This window comes from Mandrillus leucophaeus, unplaced genomic scaffold, assembly GCF_000951045.1.
Source record: "Mandrillus leucophaeus isolate KB7577 unplaced genomic scaffold, Mleu.le_1.0 Scaffold1167, whole genome shotgun sequence".
In the NCBI taxonomy this organism is placed as follows: domain Eukaryota; kingdom Metazoa; phylum Chordata; class Mammalia; order Primates; family Cercopithecidae; genus Mandrillus; species Mandrillus leucophaeus.
Window position 1 is genome coordinate 499,216 of NW_012099954.1, and position 27,700 is coordinate 526,915.

Here is a 27,700-nt window from a genome sequence, read left to right on the forward strand (position 1 = left end):
CACCGCGCCTGGCCAGTAAGATTTATTTTTAAAAGATCTTAGGCTGCAATATTGGGGTTCATAATTCTTACCTGAATTTTCAAACCAATTCTTTTATATGTGTCTAATTTTAGGATTCTTTTAAAGATTTTTGGCAAGCAAAAGGCAAGCATTCTTATGAGGATTTATAAACTCACAGAAGGTGGGAACTGGAATGAGTGACCTCACAATCCCCTTGTCCTATCACTGTCTTGCATAGACTTGGGTTATACTTTTTTAGACTTTGGCCAGTTAAAGTTGATTTAGGTTTCTGTAGAAAGACTTGATCTCTATTCCAGTCACTTGGTCCATGGCATTGAGTCATCTTTACTAGTTTGTTAGATTGATTTCCTAAGGTTATTCTCTGGTAGATGGGGAAATCCTTCAGTTTCTATTTCTGCTCCACGAGAACACTCTTATCATCAAGGACACAGCCTGAGATAGAACATAACTGTCAGACATACTCATATTATTTGACAAAAATATAGCTTACATGGTGCTGCAGACTGCCTGCAGAGTGCTGTGATTATAGCTGTTACAAGGGGGACGTCATTCTGTCCTTGCCTGGAGCATTTCTTTTTTTCTTTTCTTAATATAATTAGCGACAGTACACTCTTTGTATATGCAGGCTCCATCTGGTCTAGTCTGATTAAAGTTGATGGCTCTTTTTATGTCATCAGCAATCATAATTTTTTGTTTCATTTTTAGAACATCTCTTGCAGGGATTTTGAATAAGTTTTTTGACTTCTCTTTTTTAACTTGTCACCCAGTTCTTGCCAAGGTTAGCAGCAAAGTTTACAAAGCTTAACAGCCAATCTCACTTAAGAATCACTGCCTAAACAAAAGGTTATTTCACCATGCTAATCCTTTTGGATACGTTTGTGTAGCTGCATAGTTAATTAACCAATTAGAAACTACTTCTGATTTTATTTTTCAAGATAAATGCTTGTTTGGCTGTAGACCTTTTCTTTGAATTTATTTTTCTTTTTTAAAACACATTAATTTGATGCTTCCTTTGTACAGATGCTTCCAGTGGGTCTTGTTAGCCCTTAGCTCTATGCTTGCCTCTTGAACACTGGGAATTATCCTGCAGTCTACTGAGTTCCACAGCTGTCTGCCCTACCAACACTCAAAAGCATTTTAATATTCTCACCATGCCTCTGAAAATACTTTCTTTAATCTCAATTGACCATCACACAGCAAATCCTCTTTTCTGTCTTAATTCTCTAATCTCTGTACAATTTGATACCGTAACTGCACTTGAAGTTTTCTCATTTGATTTCCGTAATGAAAATTATCTGCTATATACTCTGCTTTTTTGGTCTCCTTTATTGGCTCTTCTTTAATTTCCAGTTTCCTACAAGTATTAAGTGAGCTACATAAGAGAGCTGCTTCCCTAGTTCAAAAACTTCGGCGTTGTGTCTCCAGCCCTGCATTCTTGCTTCTCCTTTTCTCCTCGTCACGTGCATCCTCTCTCTTTTTAAAATTTTTATTTTATTATGGTAATAACACTGGACATGAAGTATACCCTCTTAACAAATTTGTAAGTAATAATGTAATAACAATACGTTATTGTTGACTCTAGGTACAGCGTTGTACGGCACATGTCAAGGGCTTATTCATCTTGTTTAACTTGAACTTTATGCCCATCGATTGGTAATTCCCTATTTCCCCCTCCTGCCAGAGCCAGGCATCCACCATTGTACTCTCTGTTCTGTGCATTTGACTGTTTTAGATACTTCATATAAGTGGAATCATGCTGTCTTTGTTCTCTTGTGACTGGCTTGTTTCACCTGGCATAATGTCCTGAAGGTTCATCCATGCTGTCTCATATAGCAGGATTTCCTTCTTTATTAAGGCTGAATACTATATCATTGTGTGTGTATATTCCACATTTTCTTTATCAATTTATCTGTCTGTGGACATTTAGTTTGTTTATATAGCTTGGCTGTTGAAACTGCAATGAGCATGGGGATGCAGATATCACTTTGAGATCCTGATTTCAGTTCTTTTGGATAAATATCCGGAAATTCAATAGCTGGATCATATGGTATCTATTTTTAATTTTTTGAGAAACCTCCACACTGACACAGTGGTGGCACCATTTTGCATTCTTGTCAATAGTGTGTAAGGATTCCAGTTTCTCCACATCCTTTCCAACACTTTTTCTTGTTGTTAATTGCCATTCTGACAGATGTGAGGTGATATCTCATTGTGGTTTTGATTTACATGTTCTTTCTTTTGATGACTTTATTCTCAAGAATTGACTGATCAGCTCTAAATTGATGCAGTTCATATTTATATCTCTAGGTCCAGCATCACTCATGATATTTTCATCTCCCTCTAGGACCTCTTCATTCTGTTACTTTAATGAAAATCCAGACTCAATCTTCTCCCTGTGGCACAACCCATGTCAGCAGTTAATCTCTGCAACCTCTCCTTTTTTATTGGCTTTCCCATTTCCCCAGTTTCCTGAGTTTCAAACACTGAAGTTGCTCTCTGACCTGTCTCTCAACAGGATAACAGCTACCAAATTTTATAGATTTTATCTCAAAAACGTCTTTGCACTCCTCTCTTTAAAAATTATTTTTTGTTGGTCAGGCGCGGTGGCTCATGCCTGTAATGCCAGCACTTTGGGAGGCTGAGGCGGGTGGATCACGAGGTCAGGAGATCCAGACCATCCTGGCTAACACTGTGAAACACCGTCTCTACTAAAAATACAAAAAATTAGCCGGGCGAGGTGGCGGGCACCTGTAGTCCCAGCTACTCTGGAGGTTGAGCCAGGAGCATCACTTGAACCCAGGAGGCAGAGGTTGCAGTGAGCCGAGATTGCGCGATTGTGCTCCAGTGTGGGCGACAGAGCGAGACTCCATCTCAAAAATATTACTTTTTGTCATACCAGTTCAAACCTAGAGTGCCTTTTTTTTTTCTTTTTTCTTTTTTTTTTTTTTTTTTTGACAGGATGTTACTCTTTTGCCCAGGCTGGAGTGGAATTGCATGATCACAACTCACTGCAGCCTCAACCTCCTGGGGCTCAAGGAGTGATTCTCCTGCCTCAGCCTCCTGAGTAGCTGGCACTACAGGTGCACCACCACACCTGGCTCTGAATTGCTTTTTTACTGTACTATTTCAGTAGCATTTTAAAATCCATCCTTTCAAATGTGGATTACTTCCTGTAAAGGATAATTCAGAGAGTATCTCTTCTCTGCTCGACTATCTAGTTGTTTGTTATGCTCAAAATTAAGTATAATATCTTAGCCAAATATTTGAAGTCTGTCACTCTCCTGTGGTTCCCTCCCTGTGTCTTACACTTTAGTCACACTCCTGCTTTTTGTTGGTTCTTGATCTGCATCGTGCTTTCCACTTCTACACTTTTACTCATTTACCATATATAGCTGGAGTAGCTGGTTCCTGTTCTTATAAACTTGTCTACCCTTCTGTGTTTCCTAATGTGGCCCTATTGATGCTCTTAAAATAATGTGATCTTTTCTTATCTGAGCCCATGGCATTTTCTCATTTTTCTTTGGCACTTTTCTTACTAAGCTCTGCATTATTTGTTGGTTTGTCTCTGTCTTATCCACCCACCCATCTTTAGCCTAGAAGCTTCAAAAATGTAGAAAAATATTTTTCTTTCTGATTATTTTTCCCCAGAACATGCATATACTCAGAGAGTCAATTAGTATTTGGTGGATGAAGGAAAGTGTTTTGCTTGTTTTCCAGTGCTCAGTTTCCTTTACATTTTTTTTTTATTAGTACTTGGTAGAGAGAGAATAAGATTTGGAGTCTGATAGATCTAGATTTAAATCCTAGATATCCCACTTACTAGCTGTGTGACCTTAGAGAAATCAAGTAATCTCTCTGAGCCTCTACTCTCTCATCTACAAAATGGGGGCAATTATACTTAGTTGCTTATTTTGAGATTTGAAATATTCTGTGAAAGACTTTTGCAAAGAAGAAGAGCTCAGTAGAAGTTTTATTGTTTCCACCTTCTCTTTCTTCCATCCTTCTGATTTTCTCTATTCTCATATATTAAATTTGCTATACAACTCCATTGTTAATCACATTTCGTTTTAATGCTATTTACCTTTTTGTTTCTATATATCTCATCTTCTCAACTAAATGTCAAGTTTCCTGAGAGAAGGAAAAGTTTTATGTTCACAACTGCAGTTAAGGTTAGGTTCTGCATCGTCAACAATGAATATTCATTGAATAAATGCATTCCCCCATTTGCTCAGCTGACATTCTTTCCATTCACTGACTTTCTGTATTGGTGACTTCTTCATTTCTACCTCTGTTTGGCAGATTTCTTATTTTTACCAGATCTCCCAAATGTCCACTGTCAAACTCTAAAAGTGGACTTTCTTCCTGAACTCTACCATAGAAGTCCTAAAGTTTCCTTTCTCCAAATTAAACCTCCGTGTAAATTGCCCACCTTAGGGCACCTTCTTGTTAGCAGAACCAGCAAAAAGCACAACAAGGACTCCTTGGATTTAACCAATGAGTCAGATACGTCTTGCAAACTGTCGTTTCTCTTAACACTTGTGTAGTCTCTCTGTCTCTGCCTCTTTTTGCCTCTGTCTGTCATTCTCTCTCTCTCTCTCTCTCTCTCTCTCTCTCTCGGTATTAGAAGGCAATACGTATGCAATGGGTTCTCTAAATAGAAAGGGACATAACATTAGAAATTGGAGCAGTAATTGTAATTATTTCTAGGTCTTTAAAAATTGAATTTAAGGATACATTAGGAAATAAGCCATCCCTGGTGACTTAGTGAAAGAAAAGAGAATGTTATGTGAAATTAACATATAGGTAAATGTAGCCCTTGTTTGTGCTTTTGGTTTAATTATATGGAATAATTTAAGTATCTGTGTACTTTTGTAAGGCAAAAGCATTACAATAGAGTGACACATTTGGTGAATTTGGATCTTATGTTAGCATAACAGCCTCATTACGGCATTCCATTTGGCTTCTCAGGTCTGTTGATGGCTAAAATCATCTTTGCTTTGAGGTTTGGTTAAACGTGCTGGTTTGCTTACTTTATACTTGATTAAGTTCTTTGAATCTCTTCATTGTAACTTCAAACAACATAGGTAGTTTGCAAGAGAATGAAAGTTGGAACTCATGAAAATGCTGGTTAGTGTCTAGGTGATTGTCTTTTCTCATTTTGTAGACTATTTGGTTCTTCTTACCACTTCGTATGTCTTCTCACCACTTCTTATGTCCCCTAAGAGGCCCAAGAAGAAGCACCGCTTTTCTTAGCCTATGTTTTAAATAAAGAAAGAAATAAGGCAGAAATAAAGCCTGTGGTGACCAAAATACCACCTTTATTCCTAAAAGACTGTATACTGGAGAATCTTCAGGCATGGGATTTCCCAATACTAAACTCCAAAATTAAATTGATTTCCCTGGTCCCAGGCAATACTGGGTTGGACACACCTCTCCTGGAAAGGCAGAACAGAATTTGGAGTGCTCTCCAGGAGAGACTTGGTCCCTAGAGAAAAGACATTGACTTATATATGCCAAATTTATTCTTTCAAAATGGTCTGTCAGGTATGTTGCCTCTCCCCTGGAAGTGGAGAGGAGGCCATTCTTTATCTGGAAGGAAACACCTAGGACCAGGGAATAGACATTCCACATAATACTGCCAATCCTCTTGTGTAATCTAGTTGGTAGAACAAATGAGGTGGCCCATTATAATGTATTTATCCCAACATATTTGTTAAAAGGAGCAGTCAAGATTTCAAGTAATGCTTTGCATTTAATAGCTACCTAAAAATGATTTTTCGTGTGTTAGATGTACAGATCAGGGTGGCATCTGGTCATGCATTTTTCAGTTTCACAAATGTGACAATACTCCTATAACAGGTATCACTGTTTTATCTTATGTGGTAATGATGAACCACAGTAGAATATAATGTGTTACAATGAGTCAGTATTTTTCATCAAAAACTCATCATGTTATTACTTCTTCCAGGCACTAATGGATAACTATTTCTAAGACTGTACAAGAGGCTAATTCAAATGATATTATATTTGGAAAGATTTTCCTACTAATCTCTCTGAAGTTGGAGGTTTGCATATTTGGTTAAATAAAAATGTATAAGATAATTATCTGTCATAATTTCAAGTTAGTGTACAATAAAAATTATCAATTTCATTTTACATAGTCATGTAACACCATTGAGTATAGATGGTGCTGGAAATGGAAAGTATTGAGTAATATAGTAATATTCTAACCACAGATTTTTCATGTCCTTATATGCAGAAAAATAAATGTCAGTAATAGTCAACAGGGTTTAATTTATAGAAATATTTATTTGTGACGTTCAGGAAGGAAACACAATTTATGCTATATACATATTAAATATTAAGTTATGACCATCAAATGTTAGAATAGTGGCTAAGTGAATTACCCTTTAATAAAACACAGAGCCTACAACACAACACTATATAAATGCCTGTTAAATAGGAACCAGATAAAATAGTGAATTCAGTAGGAGTGGGATTTCAAACAAAAAATGGTACTGTGAATCTTCATGGGTTTTATATACTAATCTCTTTTCTGTAAATACAGTTTCTTGGCTCTCCAGAGTGTGGTGTGGCTCCTTGTCTGTTCTTTTCTATAACTGAGACAGGTTAGAAATCTCAGTAGATTAAAACTTGGGAGGAATAGTGCCTGAATTCTTAAAGATGAAAGAACCCTAAGCATCTAAATTATAGTGCTTTATTATTCATTGTTTGCATAGACACTGGTCATATAAAATAACTCCTATGTCTATTATTTTATTGGTAGTATAGACATCCACAGTCTGACTAAAAGGATATAAACTATGGTAAGAAAATATGATACATTATGTGAATTACAGTAGAGATTAAAAAATGCCATTACTGACATTTACTACATAAAAGTTGCCCTTTGTAGTTATTTAATTATTTTAAGTATTTCGTGCTGTGAAGGTTATTTTCACAAATGTTCTTTTGCTCTGTCTTAATAAAGTGTCAAACATTTTAATAATGTAAAATAAGTATTTACCCTATGAATATTATACTTTTATTTCTAGTTTGTGGTCCCACATCTCTCCTCATAAAAATTGCATTATCGTATTACATTTTCATCATATTAATTCCATGTTTCAGGTTCTCAAGTGGCTCTTACTCGTTTTCAGAATAATTATAGGGCATAAAGTTATGTATTGTGTAACAAACACACCCAAAACTCAGTGGCTTAAAACAAGAATAAACATCTGTGATCTCATAATTTCTCTGTGTGAGGAGTTTGGGAGCCGATTGGCTGGTTCTGGCTTGGCATCTCTCATGACGTTGTTGTGACTATATCAGCCAGAGCTATAGCTATCTGAAGGCTTGACTGGAAAGTTATCTTCCAAGAAAGATGGAAGATGTTCTCTCAAATGGATGGCAGGTTGGTGCTAGCTGTTGGCTGGATCCCTCAGTTCCTCAAGTGGAATTTTTTGTAGGGCAACTTGATTGTCCTTGTGCCGTAATGGTTGATTTCCTCCAGAGACAGCAACTCGAGAGAGAGGCCACGGTGGAAACCACGATAACTTTCACAACCTAGCCTTGGAAGTTCCTCATGTCATTTCAACCATATTCTGTTGGTCACACAGGCCAGTCATAATTCAGTGTGTGGGGGGGTGACTAACCAGAGCTGAGACTCATTGAGGGCCATCTTGTAGGCTGGCTACCGCACTTTCCCAAAAAAAATTTTTTTTTTTTTAAATTTTTGGTTAAAAGTATTGAATTGAGTTAAATGGTCACATTTATTGTATGTGCAACCCAATTTCACTGACTCTTTGCAACCTCCAATTTCTAATCTTATTTAAAATCTCAAACACTTATTTCTGATCTCCGAGTGTATCATACGGGCTTATAAAGTCGTCTGTCATATTCTGTTCTGTGCCCTCTATTGATGCTGACTTGCTGGGGACTGGTGGAGGTTAGTGCTTCACCACTGCTGTGGGCTTTAGGACTCCACCTCATCAGTCATCCATGCCAATGGGATGCTTTCTGAGGGTTTCCACATTTACAAGCCCCCAGGTTACTAAAATGAAGATGAATTACGTGAACTTCTTCCTATTTCAAAACCTGTGCTGATTTCCACCCAGAAGTGGAAAAAATGTCCCGTTTTCTACCTATGAATTATGTATATTTATCCCCCAGTACAAGATCGTGTGCTTCTGTATCTGGTGGGGCTTAAACCAGGATACATGGGCTGAGCTTGACCCTTGTGTACCATCATGTGCTTCAGATGCAATGTTATGTTGCCTATTTCATTTGACATTTAGCCAGAAAGTAAACTATTGAAATTATTGGAATTCTTTCCTTTCAGTTTAGCGAGCCAGTCTGAATCCCAGCTTTAAGCTCAAAGTAGCCACTTGCCATGTATGCGCAACACAGAACATATTAAACATATATATCGCCAGTGCCATTAGTAGCTGCATAAATAATGTTTGAGGTTAATCTGTATGCTAATTAAATATATGTTTAGAAAAATTCACTATATCTCAGTTTTGGTCTTATATATCTTGAAGTTATTAGTTGCATACATCTGTCAAGGAACTTTTGTACTTTAATGGAATAATTCAATTCAAAATTGGCAGTGAAATTCTTACCTGAAATCAGTAGAAGCACCAGGGTGCTTTAGTCCTAAAACATTGGCTGGCATATCCTTTCCATTAATGGATAATTGATTTGTTCTCCCTCATATAAAGTGAAGTGCTATGTAACTGTAGATTCAACACTCTTCTCCCTTCTTCCAGTTAGCTTGCTGCTCCTCTTTGTGAAATCCAGGAGTTATATTGCTTAAAGTCTTCTGATAAACATTTTCATAAGCTAGGGAATATAGTCTGAGAAAAAATAAATGGTTATATTGGAATTTCAGATTTAAATTCACATTAGTCATTCTTAAAATATCTACCCCTTTAAATTTGATTTTTTAAGTGAATTATAAAACCTTAGGGAAGAACAGTTTGTGAAATATTGAAATTAATTCTTTTTTTTTTTTTTTGAGACAGAGTCTCGCTCTGTCACCCAGGCTGGAGTGCAGTGGCTGGATCTCAGCTTACTGCAAGCTCCGCCTCCCGGGTTCACTCCATTCTCCTGCCTCAGCCTCCCGGGTAGCTGGGACTACAGGCGCCCGCCACCTCGCCCGGCTAGTTTTTTGTATTTTTTAGTAGAGACGGGGTTTCACTGTGTTAGCCAGGATGGTCTCGATCTCCTGACCTCGTGATCCGCCCGTCTCGGCCTGCCGAAGTGCTGAGATTACAGGCTTGAGCCACCGCGCCCGGCCTTGGAATTAATTCTTACTTGAATATTTAAAAGAACTCTTCTCTCAAACCATTTAGACATGGTGTTCTTTTCACTGAAAGATGCTGGAACTACCGAATAAAATATTTTTTTAGTAATAGAATAACTCAAGTTTCATACTTCTTTGATCATTTTGGCAAATAATATCTTTATCACGGTATTCATTTTTTATCCCTGCTATGTTTGTAGTTTTTCATTTCTAATACTTTTGTTACCTTCTCTCTTTTTTCTTCATCAGTCTAGTAAGATATTTGTTGGTTTTATAAAACTTTAATGTTTTTGACTTTATTCATCCTCTATATTTTATTTTTGCCTTTGACTTAATTATTTTTTCATATCTTTTAATATCAACTTTCTTTTGCTTTCTATGAGTTTATTACCTTGTGTTCTTTTTAAGTTGGATATATAGCTTATAGATATTCAGCCTTTCTTTTATAATCTAAACAATTGAAGACTAAGTTTCCCGTTTTCAACTATTTTTGTTGCATTCCAAAAATTTGAAATGTAGTCTCTTGATAATGTTTCTTAATCTCCATTGGGATTTTTGTTTTATTCATGAATTATTTTGAAATGTGTTTTTAAATTCTGAAGTGTGAGGTATAAAAATTATTTAACATTTTGTTATTTGTAATTGATTACATTTGTTTGGAAATGTAGTCTGTGTGATATCTAATCTTTGAGCTTCACTGAGGTTTGTTTTGTCAATTTTAAAGCTTTCAATGCATGTTGGAAGAGAGTATGTGTTCTCTAATTGTTGCATGCAGGGTTCAATATGAAGTCCATTAAATCAAGTTTTAATTGTAGTATTCAAATATACTATTTCTTTGTTAATTTTTTTTTTGGATTTGCATGACTTACTAAATGAGAGAGGAATGATAACATCTCATGCTGACTATAGGTTTTTAAATTCCTTCCTATAGTTTATCTGATTTTGTTTTACATACAGTATTTTGAATTTATCTTATTTATATAATCTATCTTATTGATCAATTTTAAAATCATTCTATTTACCTGGAGAATTTAATATTTGTTATTATGTAATGATTCTCTTTATTCCTAACATTGTTTTTTAACTTCAAATCTATGTCATCTGAAATTAATACATAGTCTAGCTTTCTTTTGGTTAGTTTTATCTGGTATATAATTTTACAGCCTATTACTTCCAACACTTCTGTATTCTTACTCATGTCTCTTGCAAACACATATCTTTGGATTTTTCTATCAGTTTTCTATCTTCTATCTAACAATTATTGTCTTTTAACTGGCAAGACCAATATGTTAAATTTATATTAGCATTTGATTCTGCCAGGTTTTTTTGTGTTTTCTGTTAGCACAACTTTTCCTTCTTTCTTTTTTCCCTTTTTTTGCACAGATTGAATTTTGTTTATTCCTTTTCTCTTTCTATCCCTCCTTCACTCCTCTGCTAGGTTTAGAAACTGTGTATTAAATATCTACTATTTTAGTGGCTACCCTTGATACTTTACTATGTATATTAAAAAACCTAGCTATTCTATAGCTGATCAATGTCTTAATCACCTGCTAAATAATCAAAGTTCTCTAGAATGTTTTAACTATATTCAACCTCTTCTTACTTCCATGGGATTGCTGTTCAGTGTTCTAGTTCTTTTTTTTTTTTTAACTCCACAAAGTAGACATTAATATTTTTATTATTTTGTATAGACGATGTTTGTCTAGATTTGATATATACTTACTAGTTTCTTTTATCACCATTTCTTTTTGCCTCAGATATTTCTTCTGAGATCATCTCTGGAATTAGGTTCATTCTCCTTGAAGTACTTTTAAATGAAGGTATATAGGAGTTATACTCTCTCAGTTTTTGCTTTTGTTTTCATTTTTAAAATCCTGTGACAAATGTCTTCTAGTGGAGTATTTAGTCCATTTGTACTTACATAACTATCAAATATTTGTGTTTAATTATATCACTTTACCATGGTACTTTTTTATTTCCCTTATCTTTCTTTAGTTCTTTACTCCTTTTGCTTTGCTTCGGATAAATACAATATTTTAAATATTTTATTGTTACTACTATACTACCTTGTTAGTTATACATACTTTTATTCATTTATTGATTACTCTAAAGAGTAAAACATGCATAATTGACATTAAAGCCTACCTTTAATGAATATTGCCAACAACTTCCAAGAACCTTATAGAACTTAACTTTATTGACCCCTTCTGCCTTGTAGCCTGTTTTTGTCATAAACTGAAATTCCACATTTTAAATTCTAAATGATATTATTACTGTTTTTTTTTTAGTCTTTAACAGCATTATTGAGGTATAATGGACATATAACAAATTTCACATACTTAAGTATACAGTTTTGTAAGTTTCTGATATATGTATATAACTGTAAAACCACCACGACAGTCAGGATAACCATGTCTGTGTGAGCTTTTGTAACCTGCTTCTCTTATCCTTCTATGCATTCACACAATCACTGTTTATTTGCATTTTCTCAAAATTTATATAAATGGAATAATATGCGCATACTTTACAGCTATTAAATCTATCCATTGGTTATTTCTTTGGTAAAATTCATAATTTTTATATATTTCCTTATACATACTAATTGTAGTTTTCTGACTTCTGTGTTAAAATGCCAATCTTTGCATCATCACTGAGTCTGCTTATGTTATCAATTTTTTTCTCCTGGTTTTCAGCAATTTTTTATGTCTTGTTTCCTTGTGTGCCTAATTTTAAAAATTGAGTGTTAGAGATAATAGCTAAAGAATTGTAGACATTCATGATGATACAATCTTCCCTAGAGAAAATTTTATTTTCTTCTAGTTTGTAGATACTGGGTTTCAGGCTTTCTTTGGTTTGATCTGTTTCTGATTTGCCCTTACTCCTATGATATTGCCTTTCATATATCACATCCTAAAGCCTGAACTCTGCCCAGAATTCTTCTACTTTGATGTTCCCTGAATTCTAATTTTTGTTTACTCAGCATCGTGAGACTAAAATTTATGCTTAGTTTTTTCCACTTATCAGCAGTTCTCTGCTTGATCTTACCTCTCACCTATATAGTTTAGTAGGTGTCAGCAAATGATCTATGGGAAATTGTGTTAGAATTTTGGGTCACTTTCTGAGTTTCCTTTTTCTTCTGGTATTTTGGTCTTTCATGTCCTGATTGCATTTGTAGACATGAATTGCAATTTTTTATCTCTGGTCCATTGACACTGCCTTAAGCTCGAAGCCACAGTTTTCCATATGGTCTCTATGACACTGAAAATCAGCAAATCTCCCAAGGGGAAAAAGATGCAATGAATTTGGCTCATCTAAGTGCATTTTCTTTCCTTAGTGATCTTGGCCTTTCAAGTCTTGCCTGCCTTGCTTGCTTTTTGATGCCTTCAAACAGTGGCCTTCATTATGATAAATACACTTGCTAGGTACACAGCTATAGGTTGATAGTTATTTTCTCTGAGCAGTTTGAGGCACTGTCTTATGACATCCATTGTTGCTGTGGGGAAGAGATCAGTATAATTATTGTTCATTTCAAATAATCTGTCTTTACTGTCTGATTTTAAGATCTTTTTTGTCTTTTAAGATAAATAAGTCCTGCAGTTACTACAGCTTACTGCCTGGAGAGTTTTTTGGCCTCATTGCAGGAAGAAGGAAATCAGGCAGAGGCCAGCGTCTTCCTGAATTGAGGAGATAGAGTTGGGTGTGTGGGGAGACCAAGACAGCTATTTCATATGGCAGAGTACCAGAGTGAAAAAGACAGCACAATACCAGAGTGAAAAAGACAGCACAATGGAATAACCCTAGAGATCTGAAGATGCCTCTTGAGTCTTCACTGAGTAATGATCACCCACAGGAATGCGAGAAACCACCCAGAGCTGGGGAAAGTATCACTCAAAAGGAACACAGTAAAAATTCTTAGAGCTTACACAGGGCTAAGAAAAGTTTGTGTCCCTACAAGGCAAAAACACAAAATCTTGTCATTTATGTGCCATCAGGTAGAGTACTCAGAATGGTGGAAGTGGGGCAAAATTAACCCTGAAGGCTCCTGCTGCCTAACAAAGTTTAATAGAAATAGTAGCATCAAACTATTTCCAAGTAATTTAAATGCATCCAAGAACAAAACCCAAGAGTACTTACAGGCATACAAAAATATCCTGTACCCATGAAGGTGAAAATTCACAATGTCTGGCATCCAGTCAAAAATTACCAGACACACAAAGATGCAGTAAAGTATGACCCATAATCCAGAAGAAAAATAAGTCAAAAGAAGAGCCCAGAAATGATACTGTTGATATAGTTAGTAACAATGATATCAAAACATAACTATGTTCCATATGTTTCAGAGGGTAGAGAAGTGCCCATGTGTTAAATTGAGACATAGCAGATTTCAAATACTTTACATTTGGTAATTTTTTTTTTTTTTTTTTTTTTTTTTTGAGACGGAATCTTTCTCTGTCGCCAGGCTGGAGTGCAGCGGCGCTATCTCGGCTCACTGCAACCTCCACCTCCTGTTCACGCCATTTTCCTGCCTTAGCCTCCTGAGTAGCTGGGACTACAGGCGCCCACCACCATGCCCGGCTAATTTTTTGTATATTTTAGTAGAGACTGGATTTCACCGTGTTAGCCAGGATGGTCTCAATCTCCTGACCTTGTGATCTGCCTGCCTAGGCCTCCCAAAGTGCTGGGATTACAGGCATGAGCCCCCGTGCCCAGCCTACATTTGGTGATTTCAATATTTAAAGTTCTTGTATTGTCTAAAGTTTTATTTGCTATTTCTATCAACTCTCACTCATGGTAACACTTCTTTTTGAGTTTAGTGAGTTTTTATTTTGAACTCATATTTTAATAATCTATCTAAATTCTGAGGGTTTAAATAAAGCTTGTTGTTCTCTAGAGAGTATTCACATTTGCCAAATTTGGAATCCAATAGATAACTATAGTTTAAGGACAACTTTGCATTCTTTGAAGGATCCTGATTTATGCTGGGAGACCCAGGCTTGACGTCTCTACCTTGCAGTGTCCTTGAGCTTACTTTTATTTTATTTTCTCAGCGTTTTTATGGGTGTCTGGTCTGAAAATAATGCTAGATTTTAAGTTTGCTTACTGGTACTTTTTAAATTTTAGCTGACTCTTGCCTCTAGCCCTTTTGATGTGCATGAAAATCTGTGTTTGTTGTGTTTCCCCTAATTACCATCATATTTACAGTACACAGCAATGGCCAGGCACATAGTTAGAATTAAGAATTTGCCATATGAGTTACTATCATTAATACAAAAGCCTGTGGTGTTTAAAATTATATTATTTCTAGATTTTTTAAATCGTAGGAGTCTAGATAAAACAGAGAAAATGGCTGCCTCATTTAAGAATTTATATAAAATAACTTTGTTAGATTTTTAATAAAAATTCTTCGGTAGTCAGATTTACTTTGCTCTGATTTCATTAAATAAGATTTTTTTTTTTTCCCCAGAACTGGATACTTTTTGTTTGAACACCTTTCAAATACCCTTTTTGATAGTGATTACCAAAGTGATTCCTGTATCCTGTTCTTTTGATTCTACTTTAACTTGGGCTTGGATAATTATTGGAAAATTGTCTGAAAGATCCTTACACTTGGCTTAAAAGAAATAATGATTGATAGATTTGTCCTAACTCACCTTAAAGTACATCAAAAGAATCCTGGACTCTGCCTTCAAACTGTTGTGTGACCATTGGTGGGTTATTTGAACTACTTACACCTCAGCTTTCTCATTTATTAATCAAAGGAGTTGAAATACATTATTCTTGGATATTACTAGGGGATTAAAAAGCATAGCAACTTATAATTAGCGCCTCTCTTTGATACTCCTAATCTGTCATTTAAACTTGTATCTTATGAGTTAATATGTTTTAGTAACTCTATAAATGGAATGTGTAGAGACAATAGCACATTTTCAAGTACAAGACACCAGTCTGTAAGACTTAGAGGACTTTTGGAAAGCCGTGAATGAAAATCAAATTCAGGATAAAAGGGAGAGTCAGAGAGATCTGAATGCATAGGTACAAATAATAGGAATACTGTAAATGTGGATGACGTGGCAGAATCTTGGCCTTGGCATCCACGCCTTGTGATTGATCAAGATTGCTTAAGACCATGGAAATCAGCCTGCAGGGGATTATTCTTGACAATTTAACTTTTCCTTCTTAATTGTATTAATATCATGCCTAAAGTTAAAGGAAAACCTATTTTAAAATTGTCAAGTATTCTTGTTCTTTAATATTGGTATTAGTATAATGGTGAAGATGTAAGAATTTAATAATGGTAGTAATGTTAATTTTTAAGAATTGGGAACTATACTTTCTATCTTATTACCCATTTCAAAATACAGAATTTCTTTTTATTTTTGAGATGGAGTCTCACTCTGTCGCCAGGCTAGGGTTCAGTGGCATGATCTTGGCTCACTGCAAACTCTGCCTCCTGGGTTCAAGCGATTCTCCTGCCTCAGCCTCCTGAGTAGCTGGGACTACAGGTGTGTGCCACCACACCCAGCTAATTTTTGTATTTTTGGTAGAGACGGGTTTCACCATGTTGGCCAGGATGGTCTCAAACTCTTGACCTTGCGATCTGCCTGCTTCAGCCTCCCAAAGTACTGGGATTGCAGGCATGAGCCACTGCTCGCGGCCCAGAATTTCAATAGTGACAGTCTCTAAGGGTTCAGAAAATATTATGTTTACTTTTACTTGAATTATAAAAATAGATTAAAAGAATTTTGATTATTAAATGTTGAAATAATGTTTCTAAAATAATTAGTTTAAACCTACCATAGCTAGTTATGTCTTATTAGGTTAAGCGATATCAAATTGCTGGTATTTGATGGGTTTTGACCTTAAAAATGCTATTTGATATAATTTCATTTAGTAATAAAATATGGGCCAAATTGATTCCATCAAAATTAAAGAACATAATATATGTATGCATAAATTAAGTGTGCTGATAAATCTTATCTTGGGCTACAAGGTAATATATAGCATTAATTTAGCATTCTTTTTATTTGATGGCTAACTTTTCCTTAAAAGGAAAACTAATAGATTCTAATAAATGAATACCTTTATTTCCTCTTGCAGTCATGTTTTTTCATGTTGAGCAATAAGCAATTTGAGTTAAACTTGAGGATGGTTTAATGGAAAGAGCCAAATTGTAATAGTAAAATACAATATTCAGACTCTCTCAAATGGAAGGTTTATTACTGTGTTACTGAGACTAATTTATGTCAACATGTGTTTATTTAGTAATTTTACTAAATATTTATTTTAATATACACACTTTTGAAATTGACATTTAGTTAAATTGACATTAAACTTTAGATCTGAACACACTATGATTCATACTGTTTATAACCATGCTTTTATTTTCCTTTTTTTGTAGAAGCGCTTTTGAATTTCACATTGTAATCTTCATTAGTATTATATGAGATTGTATCTCAATATTCAGTGTTTGATATTCTGTCAAATTCAGAGAATAGCCGACATTTCTTGAGTATGCTCCTATTCCTAATAAGGGATGATAACCATCTGCTCGATGTTTTTAAATTCTCTTTGTACCCTGAAATAAGATTTGATCTGAATATTAATGTAATGGTACTCTTAGATACAAAAGTTTTATGATCTTACATTTATTGTATAAAGTCATGTTTGTCTAACTAGACCATCCTAACTGCCATAATGATACTCTGGTGTAGTTTGTTAGATAACTTGGTTGATGTTCCATTCATGGAATAATTCCTATATTTTAGTTATTTTTATTCTGTTACCATTTTTTATTTTTTTGTTTGAGGCACAGTCTTACTCTGTCACCCAGGCTGGAATGCAGTGGCATGATCATGGCTCACTGCAGCCTCGACCTCATTCGTCTCAGTTGATTCTCCCACCTCAACCTCTGGAGTAGCTGGGACTACAGGTGCTCCACCATGCCTGGTTAATTTTTTGTATTAGAGATGAAGTTTTGCCATGTTGCCCAGGCTTCTGTTACCAGTTTTTAGTTAGTGAATTTAAACAAAAATAGTCATATCATGTTTTTATAAACTATAAATTTACATAAGTTTGTGATGCATTCTTAATATACTTACTTTAGTCTGACTGGAAGTGAATTTCAATTAGTTTTCAACTGCTGTGATTAAATTTCATTTTATCTTTTATTCTCTTCTTCCAACCATAAGAAATAGGGATTACATTTATTGTCAAGTATTCTAATATTTAAAATGTTAAATATTAAGTTGGCCTTTAAAGAATGTTATCAGTGTGTTAACATCAGGTTCATTTTATATATTAGAGAAGCATACAATGAGAGATAAAATATAAGGAGGAATACTTTTTCTTTTAGTGGGTAAGGACTATATATATTATATATATACACACATATATACACACACACACATACACACACACACACATATATATATATTTAACAGTCTTTTGAATTAGCAGATTTTGAACTAATCTCTCCCTGACAAAGCAAATCATAAATCCTGGAATTGGACTGGATCTTAAAAGTCATATAATTCAGCCCTTTAAACTATGCTTGGCAAGGGCCATTTCTCCTTGTCTGCACTGAAAGGAACTTACTACCTCCTGAGAGAGCCCATCCTATAAGCTCTTTCTATAATCCCAGATATAAAGTATTAACAAAGAAGGCAACTTCCTAGAGGAGATCATTTCTGACTTGCATTTTAGGCTTTATAGGAAGGAGAGCAGTTAGTTGAGTCGTGGAGAAGGAAGATTATCTCAGGCAGAGAGTTCAGCATGAGCATAGAAAAGTGCAACCTGCTTAGTGTTGATGGAAACAGTGACACGATGGGAGTGGTGAGGGAGGAGAGGGAAGTATGGGTCAAATTAATTCATGCCTTGTATACCATGTTAGGGAGCTTGGATTTTGTATTACGGGGAAATTATGATGATTGAAAGTTTTTTTTTAAGTGAAGGGGTGACTTGATTTTACCATGTGTGATTTTAGTCAGATTTACTGGCTCTGTGGAGGGTGGATTTGAGATGGAAAAGGTTGGAGTAAGACAGGCCAGCTAAGAGGGCATTGCAATGGTAGGTCTTACCAAGAGACAGTGAGAACCTAAATTATGAGAGAAGAGTTTGGAGGTAAGGACATAAAATGATAGGGCAATTGATTGAAATGGAAGGTGTACAGGAAGAAAAAGTCAAGAGTGAATTCTACCTTGAGTTATTTTGAAAATGATAATAAAGTCAGAAGTAGGAGTAGATTTAGGGATGGGATGGGTCAAGTTGCAAATAGGGGCATATTGTATATTGGGGCAGAGGGTAGGGATTTTGGCTTTGTTTTTGTCTACTGAGTTTGATTTGCTGGTAGGATATCTAGGACTATGGTGGGCAGCTGACTTCCAGTGTGAAGCTCAGGAGGAAAAGTTTCTACTGGAGGTACTGGATGTTGAAACCATGGGAGAGGATGAAATCATATAGTGATATGATGAAGACAAGGACTGAGGACAGACTATGGCACATCATGATTTCTATGATAATTGGAAGAAGGGATGCCTAAAATGGTGACTGAGAAAAAGCAGGAAAATAGAAAAAGAATGGCATATTTGGTGTTAGGGAACGTGAGGAAGTAGTGTGAAAAGAGACAGAGAACAACTGTTAGGTCAGATGCAGCCAGGATTTCTTGCAAGTTAAAGACGAATATATTTATTCTGGATTTGGAAGTGGTGGAGGTCATTGCATTTGCCAGAACAATTTCAGTGGAATGTTTGCAAGGCAAGTAAGATCTCGGTGAGTGGGTGTGATAAAGATTACTCTTTCTTGAAGTCTGGATGAGAAAACAAGGAGAATGGGTGGAAGTTCAAGGACATTATTTTTAGGATCAACTTAAGAGGCTTCAAAAGTGGAGAAAAAAGAATGAGGAGAGAGGGAGAGATCAGATATACAAAGGAGCGAAAGGATGGCTGGATCAAGTCCCCCAAGAGAGGAGGGGTTGTGGTTTTAAAAAGGCACAAGTAGGGTCTTCTTTGGGAGGAGTACTGCATCCTTTGAGGAATAAGGGAAGGAAGTTAGGATAGTCATGAAGGTAGGTAAGTAGATGAATGTGAGCAGGTAGGAAGTTGAGGGAAATAATGTTTGATGACAAGGATGTCTTCTTGAGGTTGAGACCAGAGTCATATTCTAAGAGTGAAAGGGGCTCAGTAGGAGCTTTGAGATGAAATTTGAAATAGATATTAAGGGGAATAGGAAAGAGAATTGACAAGGACAGGGAAAGGCATTGATGCATTAATGTGCAGTGCTGTGATAGCAACTAAACTCTGGATTATGATTATGTAGTGGCTTATCAACTGTGTTGTGCAACTTTTTTCCACAGTAGTCAAAATTGGAGAAAACAAATTGTAGCTGTACATCAGAGTTGGGTGTTTGCTGGGGATGTGTAAGACACATCTAGGGTATACAGAAATGTGTATGGTGTTGATGAAAAGGCTGATAAGGAAGCAGGAGTTTCATGCTAAATGGGGGGAACAGAATTTAGGAGGTGACTCATAGATGGGGAGAAAGTTGGGGAGGAGAGCAACTTAAAGAACTGAAGGGCTCAGAGGGCAAGTATAACAGGACCTAGATCTAGAAAGACAGGATTCCATACAGTGGAATGTTGTTTGTTCATTTATTTATATAGTTTTTTTTTTTTAATCCATTGGACAAATAACTTAAGGCATACTGTGTGCCAGGTACTATGCCATGGGGACATAGTGGTAAAGAAGATCAATCTGGTCTCTACTGTGCTACAGTTTATAGACAGGTGTAGCACATATATAGTAGACAAAAAGTATACAAATCTTTGGGTCTCAGTGTTATAGACCACAGGCTCTTAGACTGTTGTGTAATAGACATTTACACAAGGCCAAGTAGATTAGCCAGACAAGGCTTTATTTTGGGACTTGTGCTCAAGCTCAAGGGAGACAGTGGAGGTATAAGAATTCTCTGGCTGGCTCCCTGAAAAGAGCCGTAGGGATTTTTTATTAGGCAATGTGCAGGAACTGACATCAAGGGGAGGGTGTGCAGGCTGGGCTGGGTAGAGCATGTGAGGGCTAAGGTATGCAGGACAGCATATCTGGTTGTGATGGTTTGAGGTAATGGGCCACCTAGTGGTCTGGCTGGGGGCAACAAGGCTATAAATCAGCTGTTTAGCCTTCCTTCTCAAGGTGGGACACCCCACAACCTTGGTTGGATGTTTGGATCTCCTAAGGCCAGTTTCTGGAATTCTTTAAGTAAAAGGCCTGGTTAAACATTACAAGAGCACAGAGGAACGATATAGAATGGCTATTTTCTTTGTATGACCAAAGCCTCTAGGTTAGCAGGTATAGTGTCAGCAAGGTAGTGGTGTGGGTTTTGAGATCAGTGGGACAAGAGAAGAAAAAAGAAAAAATATGTGAAGAAGGAGCTGCATCCCACTCCTACTGTATCTCATTAGGACTTCTGTGGTTGAGCAGACTGAGAGGTAACAGGTAATCATTGCCAGCAAGGTGTGTTTTCTTCCTGTTTTACTTGTAGAATTTTTCTTTTGGAGGACTTGAGTGCAGGTCTTAATTTTCTTTCTAGAATCTTCTCATCAGTATTTTATTCAGTGAAAATATTTTATTATGTGTTATGCTGAGAACTAGGGATGTAAAGAAAGATAAAGGAAATAAAGACTTCATGTGGGCCATTTAAACCCCATTTTTTCTTGCCTTCTGTGGGCCTCTTTCCATCAGTCATCTTTGATCCAGTAAGATAATGGTAGCTGCAGTAATACAGATCTCCAAAATGTATAATGACTGCAGACCAGCTGAATTTCTCATTCACATAAAGCCCAAGACATGGCAGGCACCTGTGTTCCAAGCAGTGACTCAGGGACCCAGAGGCCTTTTGTTTGTTGCTCTCCCCTCTTCAATACCATGTTTGCCAAACTTAACTTGCATTTGGGGTCAAAGTGGTGCTAGGGAATTAATTTCATCTGGCTGTAGGAGTGGAGCAGGCGGCATAGGCCTAGCTAATCCTAAGACTTAGTTAGATTGCTTTTCATAACTCTGCCTAGGGTAATTGGTTCAGGACCCAAATGAGCACAAATAGAATAAATCTCATAATTTTCTCTAGAAATGCTAGGGCAAAAGCATTATCTTTTCATCCGTGGACAACAATGAAGAAGCAGCCCTCAGGTTCTTATGGTCATCTTGGGACAACAAAGGGTGTGTGCATGTGTCTTGGGGGAGAAAGTAATGGGAACCAGCTAGGATGAGATGCCACACTGAGGAAACTGAGCTGGGAAATAGAGGTTAATCAAGCCTTGATAATATTGTCTGAGTGCTGGATCAGGTCTTGCTTGAAGTGATTCTATTCCTTTAGGTAAACTAGATCTACATTATTTCCTGAATATCTATAATATCTATTGTATGCAAAAATTGTTTTATTTTGAGAACAGACATGAGAAAAAAAGATGGAAAATGTGAGAAGAGGCAGGATGCAGTGGTTTATGCCTGTAATCCCAGCACTTTGTGAGGCCGAGGTGGATGGATCACCTGAGGTCAGGAGTTTGAGACCAGCCTAGCCAACATGGTGAACCCCCATCTCTACTGAAAATACAAAAATTAACCAGGCGTGGTGGCATGTGCCTGTAATCCCAGCTACTCCAGAGGCTGAGATAGGAGAATCACTTGAGCCCTGGAGGCGGAGGTTGCAGTGAGCCAAGACTGTGCCATTGCACTCTAGCCAGGGCTAGAAAAAAAAAAAAGAAATTGTGAGAAGGAAACCAATAAAGAATCCTTATAATTTAACCTAGTTTTAGTTGAAGTTTCGGTTTTGTTTTTGCTTTTGTTATTTGCAACAGGAATATTCTTACTGATATGCGGAATGCCTGCTATGCTGATTTTTTGCCTATTATATCTTTTGACTCCAACAAACTAAATATACTCCTTTAAGTAATTGCAGATTCTATTTGTTTCTTGTATATATGTGTGAGTCAAATCATATATAGATTTTAGAGCAGAAGACTTAATGGACAGTAGTGTTAATTTCAGTTTAGAGTCCTCTTGAATGAATCCCTTCATTTGTCCTTTTATATTTCCTAGTCAGGGTCTTATGTGTAATGCCATACTTTTTCGTCTAAATTAAATCTTATTCTGAGTTTTTGCTTACCAAGGTAAGCAGAGAGTCCAATATTAATAATATTTCAAATCACCTTTTCTATCACCAAGGTTTTGCAGAAGTTCCAGGGCTACACATACTGAAAAGACTCCTTCAGCTTGTTTTTACTTCTCTACCCCTTCTCCTACTGCTACTTCAGTAATGGTTTTCTACCACTTGGGCACAATGACTCTGAGGTGCCTGGGATCTACTCAAGTCATTGTGTGCCTAATAGAGGTGGATGACTGCCCTACTGGCACCATTCCCCTGGGACTAGCTTAGGTTGATAACTCAGACTTCCAAAGCCATGTGTATTAGTCTGTTCTCATGCTGCTAATAAAGACTTGCCTAAGACTAGGTAATTTATAAAGGAAAGAGATTTAATCGACTCACAATTCCACATGACTGGGAAGGCCTCACAATCATGGCAGAAGGCAAAGGAGGAGCAAAGTCACATCTTGCATGGTGGCAGGCAAGAGAGAGCTTTGTGTAGAGGAATTCCCATTAATAAAACCGTCAGCTGTCATGAGACTTACACACTACCACAAGAACAGCACAGGAAAGATTCGCCTCCATGATTCAATTACCTCTCACTGGGACCTCCTACAACACTTGAGAATTATTACAATTCAAGGTGAGATTTGAGTGGGGACACAGAGCCAAAATGTGTCATCATGACCCTTGATACCTTGGCCTTCACCAATATCCATGTGGTCATCCCCAAATGAGGCTCTGCCACCTTGGAGACCTAAATCCTTGTATTCTTTATGAACCCAGAAGCCCTCGGTCTATCTGAACCCTGCTTTAACAATCTTCCAGAGGTAGAGCTCCCCACATCTCCTACCTGGAAACACAAACACTTCTCCTCTGAGACTGTGTAGTGTATTTCTTTGCACAGGTCTCCATATGAAAATCACTCCTAAAGAAAAGGGACCTAGAACTCTCAATAAAAAAAGTCTGGCAGTGTGGTAGAAAGGAAAATCTTTCCATTCTTTTGGTGAAGAGAACACAGCAGCAAAAAGGCGAAGAAACCGAGTAGTTTCTCCATAATTCTCCCTATCACAATTGTCTGCCTCTATTTTCCACAACATACATAGGTTCATTTTATGTACACTTTTTTTTTGTTTGTTTTCGTTTTTTTTTTGAGACAGAGTTTTGCTCTTGTGGCCCACGCTGGAGTGCAGTGGCGCGATCTTGGCTCACTGCAACCTCCAACTCCCAGGTTCAGGCGATTCTCCTGCCTCAACCTCCCAAGTAGCTGGAATTACAGGCACGCGCCACCACGCCTGGCTAATTTGTTTTGTATTTTTAGTAGAAATGGGATTTCACCATGTTAGCCAGGTTGATCTCGAACTCCTGAACTCAGGTGATCCTCCCGCCTGGGCCTTCCAAAGTCCTGGGATTACAGGCATGAGCCACCATACCCGGCCCGTTACATACACATTTAAATGTGCTTTTATATCGTTAGAATTTTATGACATCTTAGTGTTCCTAAACCTACTGTATTTCCGGAAAACATTCTGAAGTTCTAGGCCATTTCATCTGACTTTAGCCAACATTCATAATCATCAATTCCTGTGCCCTCCCGCCCTCTCCTTCTTCACATATGCAGGTTTGTGTCCCGCGTTAATGCTTTTGATTGTTCTAAGCTATATTTTCTAATTTTTTGACTGTATTGAAGGTGACAGTCTATATACTGCAAGATGGATCTTATTAATAAAATAAATACACACTCAGATTTACAAATATTAGTATATCTGTGATTCAAATAATCATTTTTGACCATGTCAGAAATGTATCCCTCTTAGTGATGTTTTTCACTTCTATTGGCCTGTAAGGATTGTTGTCACTTGGTTGTCTCCTGAAACTCCTCTAAAAGAAAGTCATAAAATTCTGAATTCTGGGACCTAGAGACCTATAGGAAAAGTGGCACATAATTTATCTTCCAAACAAGCATACTTAAGAAAGGAAGGGGTTACTATTAATACTTATGCAGGACAACAATTATAAACCACTACTGTCCCAGGCAAACCACATATATAGTCACCCTAAAGGGCAGAGACAATGTATTTCCATCTGACATCCTCAGGTAGTTCCAAGGTTCTTGGTCTGATTACATTGCATGGGAGAAGTCCTTTGTGAGAACAGTGAGCTGAGGGCAGTCCTTGTGTGTATATGTTTCTTAACATTTGAGGATTGCTTATTGAGTTAACCTTTAAGTAGTTTATGGGAAATTTTTATAATACAATGCGACTCAACACTTGGGTCATACTAGTTCTGGACTTAATATTTTGCAGCACTTTTCTTGTTGTCTTCGAATGAATTTCAAGTCATGTTAACCTACCATTTTGTTCTAATGACACTAATGGCTGAAATTAGTGGTAGACGATGAGCTTGGCAATGACAGCATAAACGGTACTGCCACATCTCTCTTTTTGCTAACTTTGTATTATTTCCACCTGTGTTCAGTTAGTCCACAATGTTTTATTTGCAAAGCACTGTTAAATCACCAGCATTACTATTTGACTTTTAAAGTATATTTGTTAGTGAATTTTTTTGACACACGCGTATGTTAAAGAAATTCACATTTAAATCTTAAAGGAACTCTAATTGCCGGTCTTTGAAGTGCTTCATTATCAACTGCTGAATTAAATAAATAGGTCTTGGTCTAAAGCTGAAAGGACTTGCAGAAAAGGGACCCCTGAACAAAGAGTCCATGAGTCCAAAGTAAGGTCACAATTCCATTAAATACTCAAATGATAATTGACTTCAAGCACTGTCCTGCATTGCTTACAGTTGAATCTCCAGCACTTACAACTGTGTCTGGCATGTAATAGGCACGTATTAAATATTTGTTCAATGAATACAAAAATATTCCTTATAGTGTAAGATATTTGTGGCACGTGATTTTACTCTCAAGCACTCTGTTGTTAATATGTTTTTACAGTATTCTTGTCAGTATGTTGTGTGGAGGCTTGAAAATCCCTGGCTTTTCATAATCATTGATTAAATTAATCAGCAGGTTCTATGATCTTATAATTTATGGGGCTAGTATAATTTGTTTTAGTAGAAGGTTTTCCACATTCTTCTTTTAGTTATACAGTCACATTCTCCCTGACTTTCAGTTTTAACCTTTGCTTCTCTTGTGTAGGCCAAGAATCCATGGCATGATGTAATCAAATCTCTTCCCCCCCCTTTTTTTAGCCTCCATCTTAAGTTTTAGCTAGGATAATGTTTCTGTTAGCCTGGTTTCCAAATGAAATCTAAAGTGCTATTTTCATAAAGGTGAGATATAAGGAAAAGTTCAGTAGTTAAATCTTAAAAGAGTGTTTCTTCCTGTGCTCAGTGAGATATGTGAGAGATACTGTTTGTCCCTAGAGAGATAATTTCCAGGTAGAAATACATACATATATTTCATAACTGGCATATCATTAAAAAAGGGAATAGTAAGAAATTTTATTGTAAGATTCAGGTCTACTCTATTTTAATTGTAGTTCCTGTATGCACGTCATCTCCATTATTATTCTTAGGGAGGGAGGTAATTCTTACCTCGGGAGAAGCTAGGGTGACCTATGCTCACATCTTTCTTACTCCCAAGGTTTTTCACCTTCTTCATCTTTCAGGGTACTAGTGCCATCATTTCTCTTTACCATAAATCAAAACATTTCTCTGGTGGAATTATATTAGTAGTTTTTACTTTAGTGTTCATCTTAATATATGTTTCTTCCTTAAGGTGTTTGCATCTTAACATTCTCTCTAACATTAGCATTTGTCTTCATAAATGGAATTTTAGTCATCAGGGTGAAAATTATGTTTTGCCAGGAGCCACACCAAGCTTCATTAACACATACACTGTCACCTCTCATATGCACTTGTATTTGTACTTGTACAGGGGCATGGGTGTTAAGAGTGAGGCTAAGCTGCGTGTTTTATAACAGAGACTTAATTTTTTCTTTCAAGTTTTCATGTACCTTAAACAATTAGACCTGATAAGTAAGGTTGGCCTTGGTTTTATCATCTGGCCAGTATTGGGAATGGATCTTTAGAAGCAAAGGGAAATGATATGGGATTCATGCAACTTTACCATTTGTCTTAAGTAGTTTCAGTGTGAACCAAAAACATATTTGTAAAATAAAAAGTAGCAGCTAAGTAGGGCTGTAGTTCATCTTGTTTTCATGCTAGCATAATGTACTATCTCTGAACACTAGATTCTTGGATTAGTACTATTTACTCTAGGATGATATGTGATATGAGGACCGTCTTGGACTTTATTTATGATCATTTATTTACAAAAGAGCAAAAAGAACATTGTATTGTGGCTTTACTCATAAGGCAGTCCTATGGCAAAGACTTCAGAATATAATGAGACAATAGAGATTCATAAAAATAAAGCAAAGATCCATGAATTTTGAGTTACAATGTACATTAATATTTAATAATATTTGTATTTCAGGTCAGTTGCTCCGATTAAAAATGTTTCGAGAGGATCATGGGTCATGGATGACAATGTTCTTCAGCACAATTCTCTTTCTCTTCATATTTTCTCACATATACAACACGATTCTTCTGATGGATGGAAACATGGGGTAGGTTATATTTCCCCTTTCTACTGTGGTGAGTGTTGTGTTTGAAACTCAAAATAATTTAAGAATTTTTTAGCTTATAGTAGTCTGTCTGCTTTACAAATATTCTGCCCTAAGAAGAAGGAGTATTTTGTGTATTTTTCTTAACTAAGACATTAAAGTTTTTTTTTTTTTCCAGGAAGCGTATACTGCATTACAATATTTAGATTTTGTTCTTTATCCTTTAGGACTTTTGTATAGGGTGGTGGGAGGGCAGGTACTAATTTCATTAAACTGACAAGCGGGTATAAGACTCAGGAAATCTTATTGATTTGCATATATTCAAATGATTCATAGAGTGGGGCTAAGATGAAGGTTTCCAGGTTTGCAATTTCATTGGTCTGCAATGCCTGGCTAAATAAAAGTGTTTGGTACAGGAGGCATTTTCTTTAACTCTCTTGACAGTCCTGTGAGAGAGAGACTTTTGTTATTAATAGGTTGTTTTAAAAGTGGGCCACAGCTGGGCGCGGTGCCTCATGCTTGTAATCCTAGCACTTTGGGAGGCTGAAGTGGGCAGATCACAAGGTCAGGAGATCGAGAACATCCTGGCCAACATGATGAAACTCCATCTCTACTAAAAATACAAAGATTAGCTAGGTGTGGTGGTGTG

The 27,700-nt window shown here is 36.6% G+C and overlaps 1 protein-coding gene across 1 annotated transcript in view; it reads left to right on the forward strand.

Annotated features, from left to right (window-relative positions):
• The window catches only part of TMEM117 (transmembrane protein 117), a 104,126-nt gene extending 77,061 nt beyond the window's left edge, over positions 1–27,065 (forward strand). The window contains exon 2 of the mRNA XM_011999561.1: positions 26,922–27,065. Within this exon, the coding sequence (XP_011854951.1) occupies positions 26,922–27,058 (137 nt within the window). The 3' untranslated portion in view covers positions 27,059–27,065. The remainder of the gene's footprint in view (positions 1–26,921) is intronic.
• The last annotated feature ends 635 nt before the right edge of the window (positions 27,066–27,700 follow it).